A 24,477-nucleotide genomic window follows, 5' to 3' on the forward strand; every position below is an offset into this window, starting at 1 on the left:
ATTCGCTCAAATTGTCCACAACATTCTTGAAATCAATCACGAACAACTGTGGCCTGGTGACATGGGCACTGTCATCCATAAAAATTCTGCTGTTGTTTGGGAACATAAAGCCCATGAATGGCTACAGACAGTCTCCAAGAGGTTCAGTTGGACCACAGGACCCAGTCCATTCCATGTAAACACAGCCCACACCATTATGAAGCCACTACCACCTTGCACAGTGCCTTGTTGACAATTTGGACCCATGACTTCCTGCCCAGGCTACGGTTTTCCAGTCATCTAGCGTCCAACCAATATTGTCACAAGCTCAGGCGGTGTGCTGTAGGCAATGACGTGCTGTTAGCAAAGGCACTTGCATTGGTTGTCTGTTGCCACAGTCCATTAAATCCAAATTTCACCACAATGTCCTAATGGATAAGTTCGTCATACATCCCACATTGATTTCTGTGAATATTTCATGCAGTGTTGCTTGTCTGTTAGCACTGACTACACTAAGCAAACACTGCTTCTCTCAATCGTTAAGCGAAGGTTGATGGTCACTGAGTTGTCCATGGTGAGAAGTAATGCCCGAAATTTAGTATTCTCGGCATAGTCTTGACACTGAGGATCTCAGAATACTGAATTTCCTAACACTTTCTGAAAAGGAATGTCCATGTGTCTAGCTCCAACTACCATTCGATGTTCAAGGTCTGTTAATTCCTGTCGTGTAGCCTTAATCACTTTGGAAACCTTTTCTTATGAATTATGTGAGTACAAATGATAGCTAAGCCAATGCACTGCCCTTTTATATCTTGTGTATGTGATACTACCACCATCTGTACAAGTCCATGTGCTATCCCATGACTTCTGCTACTTCAGTGTAGTTTCATAGTAATATGAGGTGTCTGGTTTCTCTCTCATAGAAGCTCATGCATCAGACATCCGCAAAAACAAAATTTCATAACAAATGTATAGAAAACAGCAAAAATGAAAGTAACAATGAATTTCTTCTTACTATTAATGTACAATATTTGACAGTGAACAGAAGGATTCAATAGATTTACTGCAGAAAAAAGGGGAAGAAAAAGGAAAGTTTGAAGCACACTTTTCAGCATAAATGATGATTAAGTTACCACAGAAAGCACAGCACAAAAGAAAACAAAAAGCTCAACTTTTTTCATTGCTTACCATGTACTATATGCGCTCAGAATTTCCGCTTCTTATCGCATCTTACGTAGCATCAGATTAACTTCTTAGGATTTGTAAGTGGGGAATCTTAAGTTATGATTACAGAAATTCAGGTCTTTCATGCCCAGTTTGTTAAGAATACATACCAGCATTTAAGTGACTGCCATATTGAGTAACAATTTGTCTAAGCTGAAAATCAAAAGTTGTACTGTGGTTTGAGTTTAAGTTAAATTTTCCATCTCCATAACTGCCTTGGCAATCAGATTAAAGGCCAGAAGGGCCATCAATAGAACCACACCCAGTAATGTACTGCGGTATTTAAACCAAAACTCAAGTTAATGACTGCTCACTTATATGTTCTGATTTTCACTCAACCGCTTATTACTTTTTCTGCTTTATATAATCGTTTTGTTCTGAGACACTGAAATCACACTATTAGAAACAATAGCTGATTGGAAGGAAATCTAGATCAATGCAGGTGTGTACAATCAAAAACTGCTCAATGTAAATTTAAATGCCTCAAACACAACTTCATCTTTTTATCATCTACATCTACATACATACTCCACAATCCACCTTACGGTGCTTGGCAGAGGGTACCTGGTACCACAACTAGCACCTTTTCTCCCTGCTCCACTCCAAAACAGAACGACCGAAAAATGACTGCCTATATGCCTCTGTATGAGCCCTAATCTCTCGTATCTTTTCTTTGTGGCGGCAGTAAAATTGTACTGCAGTCAGCCTCAAATGCAAGTTCTCTAAATTTCCTCAGTAGCGATTCACAAAAAGAACCCCTCCTTGTCCCTAGAGACTCACACCCGAGTTCCTGAAGAATTTCTGTAACACTCGTGTGATGAACAAACCTACCAGTAACAAATCTAGCAGCCCGCCTCTGAATTGCTTCTATGTCCTCTCTCAATCCGACTTGATAGGGATCCCAAACGCTCGAGCAGTACTCAAGAATAGGTCGTATTACTGTTTTATAAGCGGTCTCCTTTACAGGTGAACCACATCTTCCCAAAATTCTACCAATGAACCGAAGACGACTATGTGCCTTCCCACAACTGCCATTACATGCTTGTCCCACTTCATATCGCTCTGCAATGTTATGCTCAAATATTTAATCGACGTGACTGTGTCAAGCGCTACACTACTAATGGAGTATTCAAACATTACGGGATTATTTTTCCTATTCATCTGCATTAATTTACATTTACCTATATTTAGAGTTAGCTGCCATTCTTTACACCAATCACAAATCCTGTCCAATTCATCTTGTATCCTCCTACAGTCGCTCCCGTACACCACAGCATCATCAGCAAACAGCTGCACATTGCTATCCACCCTATCCAAAAGATCATTTACGTACATGGAAAACAACAGCGGACCTACAACACTTCCCTGGGGCACTCCAGATGATAACCTCACCTCCGATGAACACTCACCATTGAGGACAACGTACTGGGTTCTATTACTTAAGAAGTCTTCGACCCACTCACATATTTGGGAACCAATCCCATATGCTTGTACCTTAGTTAGGAGTCTGCAGTGGGGCACCGAGTCAAACGCTTTCTGGAAATCAAGGAATATGGCATCCGTCTGATATCCTTCATCCATGGTTCGCAAGATATCATGTGAAAAAAGGGCGAGTTGCGTTTCGCAGGAGCGATGCTTTCTAAAGCTGTGCTGATGCATGTACAGCAACTTCTCTGTCCCAAGGAAATCCATTATATTCGAACTGAGAATATGTTCGAGAATCCTGCAACAAACCGATGTTACGGATATTGGTCTGTAATTTTGAGGATCTGTCCTTCTACCCTTCTTATATACAGGTGTCACCTGCGCTTTTTTCAAGTCACTCGGGACTTTACGTTGGGCAAGAGATTCGTGATAAATGCAAGCTAAGTAAGGAGCCAATGCAGTAGAGTACTCTCTGTAAAACCGAATTGGAATCCCATCAGGACCTGGCGATTTATTTATTTTCAACCCATCCAGCTGCTTCACAACCCCTTCGATGTCTATCACTATGTCCTCCATATGGGTATCTGTACGAGACTCAAACGGCGGTATGTTTGTACGATCCTCCTGCGTGAAAGATTTATCAAATGCTAAATTTAAAATTTCAGCTTTTGTTTTGCTGTCTTCCGTTGCCAGGCCAGACTGATCTGTGAGTGACTGGATGGAAGCCTTCGACCCACTTACCGATTTTACATAAGACCAGATTTTCCTTGGGTTTTCAGCAAGATCTTTTGCTAAGGTATGACGGTGGTAGTGGTTGTATGCTTCGTGCATCGCTCTTTTTACAGCAGCACGAATCTCTACTAACTTTTGCCCGTCCTCATTCGCCCGATCTTTCTTGTACCGCGAGTGCAACTGTCTATGCTTCCTGAGCATTCTCCGAATTGCGTTGTTAAACCACGGTGGTCTTTTCCATCCATAACCCACTTTTTCGGCACATTCTTCTCCAATACGTGATTTACAATGTGTTTAAAATTTGCCCATAATCCTTCCACATCCATCGTACCGGAAGTAAATGAAGTCGATTCATTTACTAAGTGGGATGCTAACAACTGCTTATCTGCTTTTTCTAGTAAGAATACTCTCCTAGCCTTCTTGACTGACTTTTTAACTTTCGTAACCATAGTCATAATGACAACATCATGATCACTAATCCCTGTCTCAACACTGACACCGTCGATGAGGTCTGGTCTGTTCTTGGCTACCAGATCTAAAATATTTCCATTATGCGTCGGCTGTCGATTTAGCTGCTCAAGACAGTTTTTGGATAATGTGTTCAAAAGTAATTCACACGACGGCTTGTCTGTACCATCCGTAATGAATCCATAGACATTTAAATCTATACTAGGTAGGTTGAAGTCGCTTCTGACTAATATAGCATGATCCGGGTACTTCTGTGATACAGAGTGTAGACTCCCTTTGAATGACTCTAGAACTGTCATGCTGGAACCTGGTGGCCGGTAATAACACCCAACAATTAACTTTATTTCTCCTAGCCCTGTTAAACGTGTCCAGATAACTTCACAATCACACTCTACTTTGACCTCAGTAGACGCAATATTTTTGTCAACTGCAATGAAGACACCACCTCCTACGGTGTCTAATCTGTCTTCCCGATACACGTTCCAACCCTCGCTAAATATTTCAGGACGTCCTATCTCAGGGTTCAGCCAGGTCTCAGTCCTGAGAATAATTTGCGCGCCACACGCTTCCTGGATGGTAGTAAATTCAGGAACTTTATTCCAAACACTCTGAAAATTTACTGCTAATATCTTGATAGCTGAAGTGTCTTTACACTGAGCGCATCCTGATTTCCCTGCCTGCACGTCGACTGGTGAGTGTTCATCGGGACACCTCGCACTACTGCCTAGCCTAAAAAAAACCCATGTGCACGCCACAAGTACTCTGCTACCCGAGTAGCCACTTCCTTTGTGTAGTGCACCCCTGACCTATCTAGGGGCATCCTACAATTTCACACCCAATAGCGCAAGTCTAGAAATCTGCAGCCACGACCGTCACAGAGTCGACGAAGCCTCTGGTTGAGAACCTCCACTCTGCTCCTTTTTTTCTCCTTTTTTTCTCGCTGTTCAATAGTATTATAAATTATCTTAAGAAAATTAGTTCATTTCTGTCTTTGAAATTTAATGTATTGTTTACAGCGGTCAAATTATGCTATAAGGGGGCTGAAGTTTCTTGACTATGTATGCTGTATCTACGTCATGAAGTGACATAAATGCATTGTGAAAATAAGTTTCATTAAAATGCTTGCACAATACATAGCACGTCCTTTTACAAGCTCCAGTCAGTGTCACAGAACCTGATACTGTAAGGCATAGAATTGGAGAAACAGTAATTTCATCTTTGTTCCATTTACTAACAAATTTCAATAACTGGCACACAACCACAAGAAAACATGATCCCACATACATGTAAAAATTAAAAGTTGTACAAATAAAAGGCAAAAAGAATGGATTAAATCAAAACAACTGAACAAATTACCTGTGAGTAATTGTCTTGGTTTCAGGCATTGTGGCATACAGATCCAGTAGATAATAAACTGTTTTCCAACACTGAGGAGTGGCATTTATGCAGTCTTTACTTTTATCTGAAGCAATAGTGACATGTTCCAAGCCTGATCCAGAAGGACTAACAGCAAACATAGGAGTTGTCACTCCTTCGTTCAAGTTTATATATCCTAATAAAGAACAAGAAGATGCTTACATTGCGTATTTTCAAAGCACAAGCCTTACATTATATACAGGGCAGTACTGTTTATAGTGCATTAGCAGTAGCTCAGGTCAGCAATAGCCATAGCATCCTTAGCCACAACAATGAAAACAGCATTTTTCCACACTTGGAATTTCTCATCTCACTACACTGTGGCAAAGATAAGATTAAACAACAGTATATACTGTCTTACATTAACTTTCGTTTATAGCCTTAACATTCTTTTGCTACACTGAAATTATCATAAAATATCAGTTTACAACCTATTAAACACAATATATTAATTTTATTCTCTGCTTCTCATGGCAAAATAAGATAAATTACCCAAATAAGTAGTTCCAAAATACAGTTCAATAACATTCAGCTCCTTATTGAATTAGCTTGAAATTGAGTGATTAGTCAGTACTTATCTTCAAGGGGTGAAATTCCAATACTGGTAACAAATACTGTGAAATAAATAAAATATTCTTAGCTTCTGACACTATTAGTTTGTTCCTCAGCAAGGAAAGACAGAGAGAGAGAGATTCGGCAGGGTAAGAAATGAGGGATATTACACAATGATTCTCAGATTTAGAAAGAGACCCTTATCAAAAATTGAGAGGTAAATTCACTCTTAAACATGTGTCAGCAGAACTGGAATTACATCTCCTAAAGGTTAGTGTTTGCCAACCATCCTTTCTCTCTACAATTTTACAGTTTTCTCAGGTGAAAGTTTCTTTTGATGCAATTTGCTTTAAATTGGATTAAATTGTGTTTGTGATTGTTTTTCAAAACATGAATATATATTACAAAAAGTCAAAGGGTTTCTGTGAATTACATCATAATGGGAGAAATGGAGTATTATAATATCCCCAGTGATACTGGATCTTGAAACAATTCTCTTAATTGAATTTTTAAACTAGAAGCTTTTAACACATTTTGTAGACTGATTTGTACCTTTAACACTCTTACTGGTGGAGCGTAGTTTCTGGGCGAAGCTCTGAGGCCTGGATCGTAGAGACGCTGAAGGGGAGATCGTCTTGTGCTGACTCAATGAATGTGGAAATTCAGGAGGGATCATTGTCTGAGGTATTTTTATTTTTTCATCAATTAAGGCTGCAGGTTCATGGAGGTCAGATGCTGTAAACAAAGACAATATACGAAGCTTCAAAAATTTGAAAGCTGCTAAGAAGCATTAATCACTCACAACTTATGAGGGCGATGGAAGAGAACTTAAGGTACTCCATCCCTCTGAAGGGAAAGGGAAAGAATTGGCAGCAACAACAGATTAACAACTGAGTTTGAATCCCTTTTTATCTAGGCTTGAGAATGATATTTCTTCCCTTCAGCACCTTATATCTAACAACTGAGTTTGAATCCCTTTTTATCTAGGCTTGAGAATGATATTTCTTCCCTTCAGCACCTTATATCTACAGCTGAAAAATACACAGCTATCGTTTAAATCATTCATTTCAATATGACGACTAGGAAAGACGTTCAAAACACGTTTTACAGCGAATTAAATGTTAACACCACTATAACAACACTGTTTTCACCTAAGTGCTTTAAATATACTTGCTCGTATACTAAGCAGTAATACTATTGCATAGTTTCTCTTAGTTTCTTAATGTGAAATGCACAAGACATACTTTGTCCAACTTACTTGATGATGATCCATTATTTTTGTGAGTCATATTGACTGAAGGCTCATGTTTCAGATCAACAGGCTGCTGTTCCTCTTTTAGTTCCATTTGTGTTTCTTTCACATTCTGGTACATGTTACTGATTTGATGCAAGAGTCTCAGGAGAGGCATGTTTACCTGTGAATAAATGCAGAAACTTATCTCCTGCATATATATGCCTACAAAATTATAGAATTATTTCAGCATGCTATAAGCAGTGAATGGGGAGAAAAATGTTTATCTGAAGAATAGATAGATCAACATAACTATACTTCACAAGTTACTGCCCCATTAATATCAACTCACGATACTATTCTATTTGCAAACAGAGTGGAGGTAGAGAATGATTGTGAGTATGCCTCCATATGTGCCCTAACCCTAATCTCATCATCTCATTCTGACGATGTGTGAATGATATACATGATGAAGATAGTATAATTGCTGCACAGCCTAGTTCAAATACTGATTCTCTGAACTTTTATTACTGTTTCTCTAAAATTATCAAACAGGTTTTTGTGAAAACACAATCATCTTTTTTTCAACAAAAAAAGTCTGATTACCTTCGCTGAGCATCTCAACTAAGTCACATTACTGTGATGTATACAGTTTCTTAACAGGTGCACTGTATTGTATCAGTATGTTACCAATATTTCATCTTGTCGCTACTGATGTAAATTGTTTGCTTGTTTCATGATATTACTTTCAGTTTTAAGCAATGTGACAGGCTCCAAAAGATTATCACAACTGCATACAATGTTGCTTTCACTTCTATTGAATATTCCCTGTTCACTTTAATGTAATGGGTTCCCCCAGTCAGGGCTCACAAGGCCCAAAATAGTACAGCAAATACAGCAGTACATTCTTCTTCCTGTCACCTAAAATGTATGACAGACTGGCTGGTGTATCAAGTGTTGCCTGGTTGGTCTGATGTCAGAGTAAAACACTTTCTGTTATCCACATGCAATATGGCAGAGCCCTACCAGCGATGGATTAAAATGACCCTTTTTCTTTCTTCCCCCCCCCCCCCCCCCCCAACCTCAGTAATTGGTAGGAGGAATGCTATGGTTGAATCATTGCTTCATCGACTACATCTTGGTATTCTTCAAACACAAGCACTCTTCTTTCCAAGTAAAGGTTGACAAATGATGTTGGCAAGGAGACCACCCTCCCTCCCAATGAAAGAAGAAAGAAAGATTAAGACTGAATGTCTCTTTGATGACAATACATTAGAGACAATCTTATCAGTGATGAATGATCCTGTGCTTCCACAACAAAGAACTGCATATAGTATGACAGCACATGGTGGCTTAGTCTCTCTTATGCACATACATCCTTCACTTATTTGCATGCAGATTTATTTGTCCTAATTCCCGCATATCCTATTACCCAGAAGAAAGACATGCTTCTGCTGCTTCTGTAGGGAGAGAAGGCAATCAGATTGTCTGAACTAGTTTGTTGTGCAAAACACACCACACACAGCCTGAGGAGCACTTATTGATTCAGAGCTACTTAATTTAAATCTATGATTACATCTATTCTTCACCAGTGCCCTCAAGAGTTTATATAATTTGTCTCAAATACAGTGTATTCACTGGGTAAGTGAATCTTGAGAACACAGTCAGGGAGCACAACAGAGGAGACGACACCATATCCCAGTTTATATCTTTCAGTGTAAATAACAAATTACTTGTAGAATGCTGACAAAATTCTATAAAACATGGACTTAAAAATGTAGCCTGAAGTACAATTCCTTCTGTACCCTGATAAACATAAAATAATTCTTGCATTCTTTATTAACCTGGGAGGTGATCAGCTTGATACTTGATTATGTACAGTAAAACAGCCTACACAAGTACCACTCAGCCTTCAATTTTTTGGTCCTGTCCTCCTCAGTTGCGCGTAATACTACGGTATGTTGATGATTTTCACTTATGGACCATCTGACAGCAACTGAATAAAACACAATTTTAGTGCCATACGCGTTTCGCCTTTATTTTCTGCAAGGCATCATCAGTGGCCTGTAATATGTACATATGTTAGCTATTTTATTTACATTTTTGTCACTGTGCCTATAGGTTATAAACAGTTCTGGTGGTTGGTATTTCCTATTAAGTAGTAATGTTTTGAACTGTACTTACAGGTTGCGTAGACAGTTTCTTACATATTACGCTCCTGTTGCATTTTTGGTCTTGTTCTTCTTCCTATGAGCGCCAATTTGCTGTTTTTTCTGCATTCCACAGCACTATGCACTGAATGCTTTTTTTTAAATGCAATGTTTTGGTTTCTGTTGCCGACTGTCAAATGTTTTTGCCAAAGATCGAATATTACTGCCAAACTTATGAGTGTAACTATCGAAGTATCTGTGGTCTGTTCGTGTATGCATTTGTGTGTGCGCTTGTGTATGTATGTGTGTGTGTGTGTGTGTGTGTGTGTGTGTGTGTGTGTGTGTTTTTTTTGGTGTCATATTAATTTAATTTAATTTTATTGTATTTAATTATTTATTTTTGTTTATGTCCTGTGTATGTGTGTGTGTGTTTTGGTGTGATATATATATTTTTTTGTGCCGTGTATGTGTGTCTGTCTGTATTTTGGTGTTATGCTTTTTTTTTTTTTTTTTTTTTTTTTTTTTTTGAGGGGGGGGGGGCTGTGTATGTGTGTGTGTGTGTGTGTGTGTGTGTGTGTGTGTGTGTGTATGAGTGTGTGTGTGTGTGTGTATTTTGGTGTTATATACTTTTTTTTATGTTATCATTTCCTTTATTAAGTGTAGTAAGGAGCCTGTGCTGATGTGTGTTTGTTCATTTATCACATGTTTGTTTTCTGCTATGGCTTTCTGGATGTGGAAGTTTTCTTGCATTTGTATAAGATGTTTGTCATGGTTGCTTATTCTCATTATTTTCATTTCTTGTTCCATGTTTGTAGGATGATGGTTGTAGTGTTTTAAATGCTCTGCAAATGTGGAATGGTTTGTTTCATACTTCCAACATCTGATATGTTCTTTGTATCTTGTTTCAAAATTCCTGCATGTCATGCCTATGTATACTGCATCACAACTTTGACATTCAAGTTTATATATTCCTGATTGTTGGAATTTGTCCCTTTTGGAAGCTGGCTGGCTTAGGTGTGATTGAAGGGTTTGCCCAGGCTTATATGCTATTTTGAAGCCCTGTCTCTTTAGGATGTTTGCAACTCTGTGTGTTAGTTTATGTGTGTAGGTCATGGTGTACCATCTGGTTCTTTTCTGTGACGAGCCAAGTGAAAAAATAGATGAACTCCATTCAGAAATAAACAAAGCTCATAAGAACATAAAATTCACACTTGAAAAAGAAAAAGAAAAATCAAATAAATTTTCTTGACATTACAATTAAAAAAGAAAATGGAAAACATACATTTAACATCTTTAGAAAACCAACAGCCACGGACACAATAATACATCCCACATCCAACCACCCCCAAAGCCAGAAATTTGCAGCACTAAGACACATGTTACATAGATTAAACAGAATCCCACTCAGTAAGAGAAACTATGAACAAGAAATGAACACGATCATACAAATAGCTAGGAACAACGGGTATGACACACATGTAGTACACAGGCTCAATCAAAAAATAAAAACACAAATAAAAAACAAACACAACATTTCCACAATACAAAAGAACTCACAAGCTGAAAACTTACAAACACACTCAACAAACACACACAATGACAACACCACACAGAAAAGAACCAGATGGTACACCATGACCTACACACATAAACTAACACACAGAGTTGCAAACATCCTAAAGAGACAGGGCTTCAAAATAGCATATAAGCCTGGGCAAACCCTTCAATCACACCTAAGCCAGCCAGCTTCCAAAAGGGACAAATTCCAACAATCAGGAATATATAAACTTGAATGTCAAAGTTGTGATGCAGTATACATAGGCATGACATGCAGGAATTTTGAAACAAGATACAAAGAACATATCAGATGTTGGAAGTATGAAACAAACCATTCCACATTTGCAGAGCATTTAAAACACTACAACCATCATCCTACAAACATGGAACAAGAAATGAAAATAATGAGAATAAGCAACCATGACAAACATCTTATACAAATGCAAGAAAACTTCCACATCCAGAAAGCCATAGCAGAAAACAAACATGTGATAAATGAACAAACACACATCAGCACAGGCTCCTTACTACACTTAATAAAGGAAATGATAACATAAAAAAAGTATATAACACCAAAATACATACACACACACACACACACACACACACACACACACACACACATACACAGCCCCCCCCCCCCCCCTCAAAAAAAAAAAAAAAAAAAAAAAAAAAAAAAAAAAAAGCATAACACCAAAATACAGACAGACACACATACACGGCACAAAAAAAAAAAAAAAAAACACACCAAAACACACACACACATACACAGGACATAAACAAAAATAAATAATTAAATACAATAAAATTAAATTAAATTAAATTAATATGACACCAAAAAAAACACACACACACACACACACACACACACACACACACACACACACACACATACACAAGCGCACACACAAATGCATACACGAACAGACCACAGATACTTCGATAGTTACACTCATAAGTTTGGCAGTAATATTCGATCTTTGGCAAAAACATTTGACAGTCGGCAACAGAAACCAAAACATTGCATTTAAAAAAAAGCGTTCAGTGCATAGTGCTGTGGAATGCAGAAAAAACAGCAAATTGGCGCTCATAGGAAGAAGAACAAGACCAAAAATGCAACAGGAGCGTAATATGTAAGAAACTGTCTACGCAACCTGTAAGTACAGTTCAAAACATTACTACTTAATAGGAAATACCAACCACCAGAACTGTTTATAACCTATAGGCACAGTGACAAAAATGTAAATAAAATAGCTAACATATGTACATATTACAGGCCACTGATGATGCCTTGCAGAAAATAAAGGCGAAACGCGTATGGCACTAAAATTGTGTTTTATTCAGTTGCTGTCAGACGGTCCATAAGTGAAAATCATCAACATACCACTCAGCCTGTTTAGAGTAAATCCCAAATGACTTTCTTGTTCATGTTTTATTAAGGAATATTTGTTATATTGGAAAATGAGTGAGAGTATGGAATGCTGGGGACTTTAGTTTGATAGTAAGTTGTATACATGATGCAGTATGAGGAGCTGCTGCTGGATGACAAGCAAATTCGTCTCTTGATGGCTGTGATTGAAGCAAAGTACGCTACCACTTTCAGGGTGATGTTTCCAGTAGTAGTTTCAAAATATCACTGCTTAGTTCAGCAGTTACTGGTGATATGATTCTTTTACCTCTAATCTAACTTATAGATCCTCATATATTTGTAGTGCTGGTGGAAAGATTTATCTAGTTGGAAAACACTTAATATGGTCTCTTGTTGCTCTCTTTGAGTGTTCTTTATGCCTCTGTTCAATACAAAAAGCTGTGAGATATTCTCAACAGGCAGTAGGTATTTGAACAACCATAGAACCATAAACTTGCTCCTAAATGATCAACAATGCTCATCTCCCAGGATGGGATGCACGGCCCATGACTTTCATCTCATCATTTTGGAAAGGAGAGGAGGAAGATTAGGGTTTAACATCCTATAAGAGGTGAAGTTATTAGAGACAGCACAAACTCAGATTCTGGAATGATGGGGAGAGAAATTAGCTGCATCTTTTTTTGACCAAAAGATTTGACTTAAGCAAGTTATGGATACTTTGGGAACCCTAAATAAGGATAGCTGGATGGGGATTTGAATTGCCATCCTCCAAGTCCAGTGTCTTACCACTGTGTAATCTTACTTACTTGATGAGTATGGAACAGATGCATCTGCATCATGGTAGATCACAAACAACAATAAAAATTCAGTTTCTAAAAATACTGTATTTTCCACATGCATTACCTCCTGTATGTTTTCCATCCCTCTCCTTGCTTCTTGCCCTAACAGCACCTGCTGGTAGCAGATAAAAAGTATCCAGCCTACACCACTATTCTATGCTGCTACTGTACCCTTGTGGTCAACTGTCCTCATATAACATTTATTCTATATATAATATATTTTATTATTGCATTATTTTTCTATGTTGTACAGTTCTCTTAAAATGAAAATAAAGAACTTGTCAGGATTTTTCTATACAGTGATAAGATATTCTCTAATAACGGGGTGAAACAAAAACATTTAAGGATGAAAAACAAGGAATACATTGATTTTTCAGTTGATTACTGTGTTGATTTTTGCAATCTCATAAAAAACTTGAATGTGAAATTTTATTGCAACCAAGGAATAATATTCATGACACTAAAAGATAAGAGAATCACATAACATAAAAGCTCTATGATACTTTCTGACATCACCGTATACTTCAATGTCTATGAATTTGAAACTACCTGTGAGGTACTCACATTAAGCGAAGTGACTTAGAATCAGACAAACAGAAATCAGAAATATTTATTGATGTGCAAGAACAGGCAAGTGATGTACAGTTTTAGATAGTAATACCATGGAATTTGTTTAACATCAAATGACCATTCCCTGAAGAATATGAATTACCTTACCATTCACTGGAATAGTACTGTGGTTGGTGTGTGTGTGTGTGTGTGTGTGTGTGCGCGCGCGCGCGTAAAGACTGGAGGGGAAGTACATAGGGAGATTGGGTTACGCAATTTTTTTATACATACCTGCTGTGATATGTAGCGTATATTTAGGCTGATATTCAGGATATTACTGGTGTGTTTTTTTAGTTGGCCTCTGGAAATGTACAAAACATTCTGCTTCTGAATCATGTCATCAACTGTCATGTCAGCCATTTTCTTCAGGTCAAGTTCAACACCAATCTTCTCACACAGGAATGCTGGTGTCTCAGGTGGCAAATCGAGACAAAATTTTGAGTGCATCTGATTTTTCACTTGTTTTGTTCCTTGTCCAGCACCTTTCCCCTTCTTCTTGTCAGCAAATTTCCCATATTCACTCACAACAATGTCAATTCTCATTGTTTCAACATTCCCAACCAATGATAAATTGGAGCCAAGTGTGTCGAAAGATGAACTGCCATTAGTTCCAGTCCCTAGAGTAACACAAATGCATAAACCAACAGTACAATGGCAATAAAGCACAATAATAATAATAATAATAATAATAATGGAGGCAGAAGACACACATAAAAGAATGTTATAATGAGGCAAGCTTTCGGAGCCAGTGGCTCCTTCTTCAGGCAGAAGGGTCGAAGGAGACGGAAGGTGCGTGAATGAAAAGAACTGGAAAGGTCTAGGAAAAGCGGTAGATTTTGAAAAAGTCACCCATGACTGTAGGTCAGGGAAGAATCACCAGACAGGATGAGAAGGAAAGACTGATTCTTGGGGACTCCACTGGATGAGATTTGAGAACCTGAGAGCTTAAAGGTGAAAGGCAGGGTAATACGGAAGACAGACATTACAGCTGAAACATCATTACAAGTTAATAAGACTGAAAAGCTACGTGCATCGTATGTTACAGAGATGGGAGAGGGACAGTAAAAAATAGACAGGTAAGAAAATAGATGATGCAGAAAACTAAAATGGAGTGTAGAAAGGAGTAGTTAGTGTGAAGAAATGCTGAGACAGAAGAAATTAACATGAATTAAAGCCAGGTGGGTGGGGAGAATCAAGGACATGTTGTAGCGCTAGTTCCCACTTTCAGAGTTCTGAGAAACTGGATTTATCTATCCAATTACATTAGATTGTTCTCATTGTTGTTGTTGTGGTCTTCAGTCCAGAGACTGGTTTGATGCAGCTCTCCATGCTACTCTATCCTGTGCAAGCACCTTCATCTCTGAGTAACTACTGCAACCTACATCCTTCTGACACTGTTTAGAGTCTTCATGCCTTGGCCTCTCTCTATGATTTTTACCCTCCGCACTTCCCTCCAATACTAAACTGATGATCCCTTGATGCCTCAGAGTGTGTCCTACCAACTTATCCCTTCTTCTAGTCATGTTGTGCCGCAAATTCCTCTTCTCCTCAATTCTATTCAGTACCTCCTCATTAGTTACGTGGTCTACCCATCTAATCTTCAGCATTCTTCTGTGGCACTACATTTCAAAAGCTTCTATTCTCATCTTGTCTAAACTATTAATCATCAAAGTTTCACTTCCATAAATGGCAACACTCCATACAAATACTTTCAGAAAAGACTTTCTGACACTTAGATCCATACTTGATGTTAACACAATTTCTCCTCTTCAGAAACGCTTTCCTTGCCTTTGCCAGTCCACATTTTATATCCTCTCTACTTCGCCCATCATCAGTTATTTTGCTTCCCAAATAGGAAACAGATCTATTACTTTTTGTGCCTCATTTCCTAATCGAAATCCCTGAGCATCACCCAATTTAATTTGACTATGTTCCATTATCCTCATTTTGCTTTTGTTGATGTTCATCTTGTAGCCTTCTTTCAAGACACTATCCATGCTGTTCAACTGTTCTTCCAGGTCCTTTGCTGTCTCTGACAGAATTACAATGTTGTCTGCAACCTCAAATCTTTTATTTCTTCTCCATGGATTTTAATTCCTAATCCAAATTTTTCTTTTGTTCCCTTCCTCAGCCCTCCTTTAAAACTGTATGAAAAGGATGGAAAAAGTGCTGAATACATGGACTTCCTCAAGCTGATATGTCTTTACAACAACAGGGGCATAAGTAACTCGCAGTGGAAAATGAGATGTTTAATATTTTGTGCTTCTTAGTGCTGAAAATGGGGTATTTGACTGTTTCCTGGAGTTTGTCTTAAATGATTAATTATATCATTTTATGTTCCCTTGTTTTTTTTTCTTGAATTTCAGTATTCTTCTATAAAAATAGAAGTGAAATTCAAATAATTTGAAAGCCCTCTAAAATGCTCACTTTGAGTCATGATGCCCTCTGACGTCACACTGGGTAGCTTGCTGCTCCTAGGATGTCATAATGCTAATACACAGTGATCTCTTGTTTTGGAATTTGCATTTCAGAAAATGGTTTACAAATGGTGTATAATACCATACTGTACAGATGAATCCATAAAAACTCTATAAAAGTCATTTTTGAGTGGTCCAGAGAATGAGAAGATGTATAAAATGAGGTTGCACTGTACCGGCAAATTGCCAGCATGTCGATACACAAGTTCGCTATGATAACCTCTGTTGTTAGAACAAAGGATAGCGTCTTTCAACGAAACCCCACTCCTAGTGAAAATTGTCATTACAGTCAGCTGCATCTCAGTTACTCAGTAGCTCAATTGTTAGAGTAGTAGACTGTTGAATTTTATGAGATGATATACATAGATTGCTGGTTTGAATCTAATCTGAAAGAACATTTAATTTGTTTGGAAAATGACTCAACAGCCCTCTCATATGAAAACCAAATAACAACTAAAAAAATTCACCATGCCACTCAGAAACAGAATATTATTGTGTTTTCCTTGCTGTTTACATGCACTTACATTTTCAATTGCTATTCACACATCACACATTCAAGAAGATATTTTCTAGTTAATTTGACTATATACTGTTTACTTTATTAGAAACAATGCTTTCATTTTCGTACTGTCCAGCAAGGTTTCTTATTGATTAAACTTTTGCAGATTCATCATCGTACTTAAAGATGAAGTAAGTCTGCTTCAGATGCTAACATTAGTTTACACTCATAAACATAAATCTCATTGTCCTATATCTTATTGCACTGTGGGTGTTTGGTGATATCTTCACTACTAGCAATGCTTTCCAAAAAACAAAAATTGTTTGTTCGCAAAGTAAACGATTTACCCTCTGTTGTCCATTTCTCAGGTTAAGACTAATGTGAAGCTATATATAATACGTCCCCGAACTGAAACAACGGCTACAATCAGTTCTTGCTAACACTGTTTTCGTATTTCGTGTAAAACTTTTAAAAATGTATGACCCTTCCCGGATTCAGACATGTGACCTCTTTATCTGCTGTCAGATGCGCTATCCATTGTGCCATCGAATTCCTGATGGATATAGTATTCTGCAGAGTGCCTTCTACAGAGGAAATCAACACTTAAATTTTGCCAAGAATAATTTTATTGTGCTTTGGGTCACAGTTCATGACTGATACTCAACAGTCTGGTTATAATATACGGGCTTATTTGCAAAAGTCCTACAATTCCTTAGTTTTGAGTGAATTTAATGATGTTGCAGAGCAGGGAAAAGAATGTCCACCATTGTTCATACCACCGCTCTAAATGGGTGAAGCATAAATGCATCAGCTATCACAAGACTTCCACTATCAGTGTTCACAAAATCATGTTCTATACTTAAAAGTTTTAATTGCATTTTTTATCACTAAATAGCTAAAGGTTTCCAGAATATGTACGTAAAAACCTCATAACTTCAGCTAACGCTCCTACAAAACACATATAGCTTCATCTTACTCCTAGCATGTGATGTCAGCGGAACATCAGTCAATAACAGACCATTTTTGATCATGTGACCAGATCTTGATATTTAATGCTTTTTAAGCTGTAGTTACATAAAAGTAACATTTGTTGTGAGAATATTGACTTTAAATGCTATTTAGATGTCATAATCAGTCAGAATAACAACCATCTGAACTATATTTTTAACATAGGAAAGTAGCCTATTCTGCTAAGCTAATAATGAAATGTTATCCATATTTTACATGTAATTGATTTAAGTTGTTTAACAATGTCATATATGAGTAATCCAGTGCAGCAAACGATAATATATTGATAATTTGAAGTAATACACTCTCAAGACAAAAAACCACCACACACACACACACACACACACACACACACACACACACCGGAATTATCTGAATGCAGTGGAAATTGGTAGATGTGATGTACATGTACAGACAAACAAATGATTACAATGTCAGAAAAATTGATTGATTCATCGAAGAGAAAGAGCTTCACATACTGAGAAGGTCAAACGCAACGGTCCACTTCTGGCCCTTATGCAAGAAATTATTTGGCTTGGTGTTTACTGATAAGAGTTGTTGGATGTCATGGGGATATCATGCCAAATTGTGTCAAGTTCATGTGTTAGATTGTCAAAATCCTGAGCTGGTTGAAGGGCTCTGCCCATAATGCTCCAAACATTTTCATTTGGAGAGAGATCTATTGACTTTGCTGGCCAAGGTAGGATTTGGCAAACAGGAAGACAAGCAGTAGAAATTGTTGTGTGGGCATTATCTTGCCAAAATGTAAGCTGAGTATAGCTTGCCATGAAGGGCAACAAATCTGGTCATAGAATATCATTGATACACTGTTGTGCTGTAAGGGTGCTATGGATGACAACAAAGGGGTCATGGTATGAAAAGAAATGGCACCCCAGACCATCACTCCAGTCACATTGATATCCCACACTGTCCAGGGCATCTCCATACAAGTCTTCACTGCTTATTGGAGCTCATTTCAAAGTAGGACTCATCACTGAAGACGATTATACTCCAGTCAATGAGTTTTCAGGGCAAATTCTCCATTTAGTTCATTATTTAACATGATGCGTAGTTTATACAAGCAAAATAGTTTTACATTGCAATTTTACTGAAATAATTCCTCTCATTTTAGTCCTAAACCAGACATTAACAACTGTCATCTTTGGAAACCAGCTGAGACACTTTCTAGATGCACTAATTTAAAATCTTTGATCCCACAAAAATTTCACAACCACATATATTTATCTTTGTACCTGATATGGCGTAACAGCCTAAAATCAGTTTGTAACATAATAAATATTGTAAAATATTACTCCAATGTCATGTGTTTTTTGAATCATAATGCAGTTTATCTTCTGTCTATCTGCAACTTGTCTTGATTTATGTTACCATTATTATTGATACTATTCTTATTTTTATTATTACTATTATATCAACAGTGAGCCACCTGCCATGAACCATGATCCTTGCCGTTGGCGGGGAGGCTTGCGTGTCTCGGTGATACAGATAGCTATACCGTAGGTGCAACCACAATGGAGGGCTCTCTGTCGAGAGGCCAGACAAACATGTGGTTCCTGAAGAGGGGCACCAGTCTTTTCATTAGTTACAGGGGCAACAGTCTGGATGATTGGCTGATCCGGCATTGAAGCATTAACCAAAACGGCCTTGCTGTGCTGGTACTGCGAACGGCTGAAAGCAACGGAAACTACAGCCTTAATTTTTCCAGAGGGCATGCAGCTTTATTGTATGGTCAAATGATGATGGTGTCCTCTTGGGTAAAATATTCCAGAGGTAAAATAGTCCCTCATATGGATCTCCGGGTGGAGACTACTCAGGAGGACGTCATTATCAGGAGAAATAAAACTGGCAGTTTATGAACCGGAGCATGGAATGTCAGAGCCCTTAATCGGGCAGGTAGGTTAGAAAATTTAAAAAGGCAAATGGCTAGGTTAAAGCTAGATATAGTGGGAATTAGTGAAGTTCGGTGGCAGGAGGAACAAGACTTCAGGGCAGGTGAATACAGGGTTATGGCTACACTCCATACAAATACTTTCAGAAAAGACTTCCTGACACTTAGATATATACTAGATGTTAACACAATCTCTCCTCTTCAGAAACGGTTTCCTTGCCTTTGCCAGTCCACATTTTATATCCTAAATCCCTGAGCATCACCTGATTTAATTCAACTATGTCCCATTATCCTCATTTTGCTTTTGTTGATGTTTATCGTATATCCTCATTTCAAGACACTGTCCATTCCGTTCAACTGCTCTTCCAAGTTCTTTGCTGTCTCTGACAGAACCACAATGTCATCAGCGAACCTCAAGGTTTTTATTTCTTCTCCATGAATTTTAATACCTACTGCAAATTTTTCATTGTTTCCTTTACTGCTTGCTCAATATACAGATTGAATAACATCAGGGAGAGGCTACAACCCTGTCTCACTCCCTTCTGAACCACTGCTTCCCTTTCATGTCCCTCGACTCTTGTAACTGCCATCTGGTTTCTGTACAAATTGTAAATAGCCTTTCGCTCCCTGTATATTACCCCTGCCACCTTTAGAATTTGAAAGGGAGCATTCCAGTCAACATTGTCAAAAGCTTTCTCTAAGTCTACAAATGCTAGAAGCGTAGGTTTGCCTTTCCTTAATCTTTCTTCTAAGATAAGTCGTAAGGTCAGTATTGCCTCACGTTCCAATATTTAAACGGAATCCAAACTGATCATCCCCGAGGTTGGCTTCTACCAGTTTTTCCATTTGTCTGTAAAGAATTTGCGTTAGTATTTTGCAGCTGTGACTTATTAAACTCATAGTTCGGTAATTTTCACATCTGTCAACACATGCTTTCTTTGGGATTGGAATTATTATATTCTTCTTGAAGTCTGAGGGTATTTCGCCTGTCTCATACATCTTGCTCACCAGATGGTAGAGTTTTGTCAGGACTGGCTCTCCCAAGGCCATCAGTCGTTCTAATGGAATGTTGTCTACTCCCGGGGCCTTGTTTCGACTCAGGTCTTTCAGTGCTCTGTCAAACCCTTCACGCAATATCATATCTCCCATTTCATCTTCATCTACATCCTCTTCCATTTCCATAATATTTTCCTCAAGTACATCGCCCTTGTATAGGCCCTCTATATACTCCTTCCACCTTTCTGCTTTCCCTTCTTTGCTTAGAACTGGGTTTCCATCTGAGCTCTTGAAATTCATGCAAGTGGTTCTCCTTTCTCCAAAGGTCTCTTTAATTTTCCTGTAGGCAGTATCTATCTTACCCCTAGTGAGATAAGCCTCTACATCCTTACATTTGTCCCCTACCCATCCCTGCTTAGCCATTTCGCACTTCCTGTCGATCTCATTTTTGAGACGTTTGTATTCCTTTTTGCCTACTTCATTTACTGCATTTTTATATTTTCTCCTTTCATCAATTAAATTCAATATTTCTTCTGTTACCCAAGGATTTCTACTAGCTCTCGTCTTTTTACCTACTTGATCCATTTCTTCAGTTTTAATCTACAGTTCATAACCAACAGATTGTGGTAAGAGTCCACATCTGCCCCTGGAAATGTCTTACAATTTAAAACCTGGTTCCTAAATCTCTGTCTTACCATTATATAATCTGCCTGAAACCTATCAGTATCCCTAGGATTCTTCCATGTATACAACCTTCTTTTATGATTCTTGAACCAAGTGTTAGCTATGATTAAGTTATGCTCTGTGCAAAATTCTACCAAATGGCATCCTCTTTCATTTCTTACCCCCAATCCATATTCACCTACTATATTTCCTTCTCTCCCTTTTCCTACTATCAAATTCCAGTCACCAATGACTATTAAATTTTCATCTCCCTTCACTACCTGAATAATTTCTTTAATCTCATCATACATTTCATCAATTTCTTCATCATCTGTAGAGCTAGTTGGCATACAAATTGTAGTAGGTGTGGGCTTTGTGTCTATCTTGTCCACAATAATGTGTTCACTATGATGTTAGTAGTAGCTTACACACACCCCTATTTTTTTTATTCATTATTAAACCTACTCCTACATTACCCCTATTTGATTTTGTATTTATAGCCCTGTATTCACCTGACCAAAAGTCTTGTTCCTCCTGCCACCAAACGTCACTAATTCCACTATATCTATCCATTTCCCTTTTTAAATTTTCTAACCTACCTGCCCGATTACGGGATCTGACATTCCACACTCCGACCCGTAGAACGCCAGTTTTCTTTCTCCTGATAACAACGTCCTCTTGAGTAGTCCCCGCCCGGAAATCTGAATGGGGGACTATTTTACCTCCAGAATATTTTACACAAGAGGACACCATCATCATTTAACCATACAGTAAAGATGCATGCCCTTGGGAAAAATTACAGCTGTAGTTTCCCCTTGCTTTCAGCCATTCGCAGTACCAGCACGGCAAGGCCGTTTTGGTTAGTATTACAAGGCCAGATCAGTCAATCATCCAGACTGTTGCCCCTTCAACTACTGAAAAAGCTGCTGCCCCTTTTCAGGAACCACATGTTTGTCTGGCCTCTCAACAGATACCCCTCCATTGTGGTTGCACCTATGGTACAACCATCTGTATCGCTGACACACACAAGCCTCCCCACCAACGGCAAGGTCCATGGTTCATTGGAGGGAACACTATATCAATAAAATTTTATACTGCTTTGTACAACCTGGTACAGTGCAATTTTGTGACTGCCCAGAACTGAGTCTTATCAAATCAAATTTAGTGGTTTCCTGCTCTCAAAATGTGTTCCGGTATGGATGATATATCTATTTCTTATCTTTCCCAACCGCAATTATGCTGCTCAATACACTGTTGGACTCCCTATTAACAGTACCCATATACACCTGCCCACCACCATACACATCCTGGCAGCCACAAGTAGGTACTGCAAGTGGCTTTGCAGAGAAACAGTAGAGACTGCCTTAAAAAAACAATAATTTCAGTCTAAGAGAGGCAGGCTGTAGGCCAAATGGCATCTGGTTTGGAACTGAAGAGAGAGTGCACAAGTCTTCAACTGAGGTACAGTAGCAATAGTTTGTGATAAACAATAAGAGTCAAGTGTGCTTAAAAAAAAGGTGACTTGAAGGGCTGGTGTGCATGTAGCTTGCAACAAAACTTCACTTCAGTCAGTTGTGAATCACTGTGTGCAGTAATCTGAAGCCACAAGCCCTCTACAGATGAGGATGAATCATTAAGTTTATAAATAAAATCCTTTCACACATAAATGGAAAGAAGGAAGATTAGACTGTAACATTCTGTTGACAGCAAGATCATTAGATATGGAGACAAGCTCGGATTACGAAAGGATAATGGAAGGAAACTGGCCATGTCCTCTGCAGAGGAACAATCCTGGCAATTATCTGAAGTGATTTAGGAAAATTATGGGAAACCTACATCTGGATGGCCGGATGGGGTTTTGAACCACTGTCCTCCCAAACGTGAGTCCAGTTTGCTGACCACTACGACACCACACTCAGTTCTATTTGCATCAGTTAATAACATGACAAATTTTACACAATTAAAGCTTAAATTTTATTAAAAACATTGTCAATAATGTTTAACAAATTTACATACCACTGAGATTGCTTATCATCTGCTGGGGCATTACTCCCAGGCAAGCCAAGAGAGGTTCAAATATCAGGTGAGCATCCAAGAGACGCAGGGAGTCATGCATTGGATACAAACTATATCCTGCTCCACTCTGATATTCAGGATCCTCCAGTGTATCATCTGTGGTCATTGTATTGATACGAGATTCCTGAAGTGGAAAAAAAAATATTATTTTGCAAAATGATTCCTGTAAAAAGCTTGTTTTTAATTTACTTTCCATGTATAATCAGCAGAAAATACATAATACCAATGACTGAAATTTCTGGTTGGAACAACACATAAACACCACCCCACCTACAGCAGACTGATGTGTAGTGCATAGACACATGTAACACAAATTATTACTGCTGTCTATTATGTGTGTCTATGCACCACACATCAATCTGCTATAGAAAATACTTAATGATACACTGAAAAGCCAAAGAAACTGGTACACCTGTCTAATATCATGTAGGGCACCCATGAGCATGCAGAAGTGCTGCAACACAACGTGGCATGGACACGACTAATGCCTGAAGTAGAACTGGAGAGAATTGACACCATGAATCCTGCACAGCTGTCCATAAATCTGTAACAATACGAGGGGGTATTGTATGTAGACATATCAGGGGTCCCGGATCACTCCAACTGCACACACCCCACACCATTACAGAGGCTCCACCAGCTCGAACAGTCCCCTGCTGCCACGCAGGGTCCATGGATTCATGAGGTCATCTCCATACCCGCAAAAAACCATCCGCTTGATACAATTTGAAACGAGACTCATCTCACCAGGCAACATGTTTCCAGTCAGCAACAGTACAATGCCGATGTTGACGAGCCAATGTGTGGCGTAAAGCTTTGTGTCGTACAGTCATTAAGGTACATGAGTGGGCTTTTGGCTGCGAAAGCCCACATCGATGATGTTTGGTTGAATGGTTCGCATGTTAACACTTGTTGATGGCCCAGCAGTGAAATCTGCAGCAATCTGCAGAATGGTTGCAGTTCTGTCACAGTGAATGATTCTTTTCAGTCGTCGTTGGTCCCATTCATGCAGGATCTTTTTCCGCCCACAGAGATGTCCGAGATTTGATGTTTTACAGATTCCTAATATTCACGGTACACTTGTGAAATAGTCATATGGAAAATCCCCACTTCATCGCTCCCTTGGAGATGCTGTGTCCCATCACTCGTGCGCAGACTATAACAGCACGTTCAAACTCACTTAAATCTTTAAAGCCTGCCATTGTAGCAGCATTAACCAATCTAACACCTGCACCAGATACTTGTTGTCTTATTAGGTGTTGACGACCGCAACACCGTATTCTGCCTGTTTACACATC

At 38.6% G+C, this 24,477-nt stretch overlaps 1 protein-coding gene across 1 annotated transcript in view; it reads right to left on the reverse strand.

Moving 5' to 3' along the window:
- The window catches only part of LOC126457180 (transmembrane protein KIAA1109), a 507,473-nt gene that overhangs the window by 201,729 nt on the left and 281,267 nt on the right, over positions 1 to 24,477 (reverse strand). The window contains exons 47-51 of the mRNA XM_050093265.1: positions 23,120 to 23,303; positions 13,783 to 14,168; positions 7,055 to 7,211; positions 6,349 to 6,531; positions 5,185 to 5,380 (exon numbers count right to left, since the gene is read on the reverse strand). Coding sequence (XP_049949222.1) covers positions 5,185 to 5,380; positions 6,349 to 6,531; positions 7,055 to 7,211; positions 13,783 to 14,168; positions 23,120 to 23,303 — 1,106 coding nt within the window. The remainder of the gene's footprint in view (positions 1 to 5,184; positions 5,381 to 6,348; positions 6,532 to 7,054; positions 7,212 to 13,782; positions 14,169 to 23,119; positions 23,304 to 24,477) is intronic.

This window comes from Schistocerca serialis, chromosome 2 (assembly GCF_023864345.2).
Source record: "Schistocerca serialis cubense isolate TAMUIC-IGC-003099 chromosome 2, iqSchSeri2.2, whole genome shotgun sequence".
NCBI lineage: Eukaryota > Metazoa > Arthropoda > Insecta > Orthoptera > Acrididae > Schistocerca > Schistocerca serialis.